Here is a 2,417-nt window from a genome sequence, read left to right as displayed (position 1 = left end):
AGGCTGTCTCTTGTGTGGGTGACACATGAGGTTTTTCAAGCGAGATCGTTGCCAGTGCCCCTGGACTGGCTCTTGTGCGGGTGGCACATAAAAGACACCATTTCGAGCGTGGCCGTTTTCGTGCGGGTGACACGTAAAAGCACCCACTACACTCTCTGAGTGGTTGGCGTTAGGAAGGGCATCCAGCTGTAGAAACTCTGCCAAATTAGATTGGAGCCTGGTGTTGCCATCCGGTTTCACCAGTCCTCAGTCAAATCGTCCAACCCATGCTAGCATGGAAGGCGGACGTTAAACGATGATGATGATGATGATGATGATGACACAAACATACATATATACAAATGCACATACATAGATACATACATACATACATGTATAAATACATATATGTATGTAATGTATGTATATATATATATATATATATATATATACGTATGTATATATATATATGTATATGTGTGTGTGTACATATATATATATGTACATATGTACATATATATGGTGTGGTTAGCATTAGGAAAGGTATCCAGCCATAGGAAGCATGCCAAATCAAACTAGAGTCTGGTGCAACCCCTCAGCTTACCAACCCTAATCAAACTGTCCAACCCATACCAGCATGGACAACGGACGTTAAATGATGATGATGGTGATGATGGTATATATGTACGTGTGTATATATACACACACACATATATTTATATTCACTGGAGGTTCAAAATGTTTTTTTGCAGCCATTCTTTTACTTCCCTGAGCAAGGTACATAACTCTGTTTACTCCAGTTTGCTTGAGTAAACCAACCAAAAAGCAGGCTTTCTTCCTACTTCACAGGTAAATGGTTACTTGTAGCAAATAGCTCTAAAGATAACAGAGGAGGAAAAACATTCTAGTACCTAAAGAAATTACTGATGGCCCATATTAAAAAAAAATATCTACAAACATTTGATACAAAAATTTATAAAAATAATAATGAACTTATGGTATACAGTGCTCAGGTGCACTACAACTCATCTGAAAAAGGAACCAAAACTGCATGAACAGTACAGAGAATATGCACAGGAAATGAACAGTGAATGAGTTTTTAAAAAAAACAGAGTCGGGGGAGGGCATCAGGAGTACTGTTGGCAAATTTCAGAAGGCATGGAAGTTTTGAAGGATGTAGTGTCACTACAGCTAACAGTGGAGGCGCAATGGCCTAGTGGTTAGGGCAACGGACTCGCGGTCATAGGATCGCGGTTTCGATTCCCAGACCGGGCGTTGTGAGTGTTTTTTGAACGAAAACATCTAAAGCCCTACGAGGCTCCGGCAGGGGATGGTGGCGAACCCTGCTGTACTCTCTCACCACAACTTTCTCTCACTCTTACTTCCTGTTTCTGTTGTGCCTGTAATTCAAAGGGTCAGCCTTGTCACACTGTGTCACGCTGAATATCCCCGAGAACTACGTTAAGGGTACACGTTTCTGTGGAGTGCTCAGCCACTTGCACGTCAATTTTACGAGCAGGTTGTTCCGTTGATCTGATCAACTGGAACCCTCGACGTCGTAAGCGACGGAGTGCCAACAACAAAAACAGCTAACAACTGATGTGGGTAGTTTATTCCATCCTTCAGAAATTCTGAGCATGAAACAATGCTTCCAAAAGATACAGGTGTTGTGTTGGCTTTTTATAAACATAAATTCTACCACTCATATTTCAGCCTTCAATTCATTTAAAATTCTTCTTCATATTGTTTTTTTTCTTTACAGATGGTCCATTACATCTAACTGGATTTCTCCTCTATTCTCATGCATTCTCTACTGAGACTGGACCAATTCTGAATCTACGCTATGTGTATATAACACCATCTTACAGGAAAAAGGGATCAGCAAAAGAAATGTGGAAGTACTTCCTAAAGGTTTGTCTTCTGCATTCTCTCTTTCTCTCTTTCTCCTCTTTCTTATTAAAACTAGCCATTTTGTTAAAAACCAACTGAACTCCTTTTTTTTTTTTTTAAATAAAATAACATTGTAGGTACAAAGATGGTGATGTGATTCAGAAGAAACTCAAATTCTTGGGTTTGTTTCTATGTGTGTATTGTAGCCTATGAAAACTATCAAAAGCTTCATGTGTCTATGTATGTATGTATGTGTGTAGATAAATATAAATCTATATATATTCATACATATATGTGTGTGTGTGCTTATGTATATATGAATATGTGTGTGCATGTGTGTGTGTGTATGTATGAATATATATATATATATATATATATATATATTTCTATATATATAGGTTATGAGGGATAGTGGTGTCAATTAGACCCAGAGGTTTCAGGTAATACTGAGTAAGTGCTATAGATAGACCACAGTTAAGCTCCAGGTTCGGTGGTTATGCGAATAAGGGGTCTAACGTAGGTCATATATCTACGTATGAATATAATAT

General features: G+C 38.4%; 1 protein-coding gene across 2 annotated transcripts in view; it reads left to right on the top strand.

The window, feature by feature from the left end:
* The window catches only part of LOC106873281 (spermidine/spermine N(1)-acetyltransferase-like protein 1), a 178,378-nt gene that overhangs the window by 144,978 nt on the left and 30,983 nt on the right, over positions 1-2,417 (top strand). For both annotated transcript variants that reach the window (XR_008264893.1, XM_052970666.1), the window contains exon 4: positions 1,742-1,890. Coding sequence is in view for 1 of the 2 variants with exons in the window: in XM_052970666.1 (XP_052826626.1) it covers positions 1,742-1,890 (149 nt within the window). In the remaining variant the exon portion in view is untranslated. The remainder of the gene's footprint in view (positions 1-1,741; positions 1,891-2,417) is intronic.

Source organism: Octopus bimaculoides, chromosome 9, assembly GCF_001194135.2.
Source record: "Octopus bimaculoides isolate UCB-OBI-ISO-001 chromosome 9, ASM119413v2, whole genome shotgun sequence".
NCBI lineage: Eukaryota > Metazoa > Mollusca > Cephalopoda > Octopoda > Octopodidae > Octopus > Octopus bimaculoides.
This window is presented reverse-complemented; position numbering and strand designations above follow the sequence as displayed.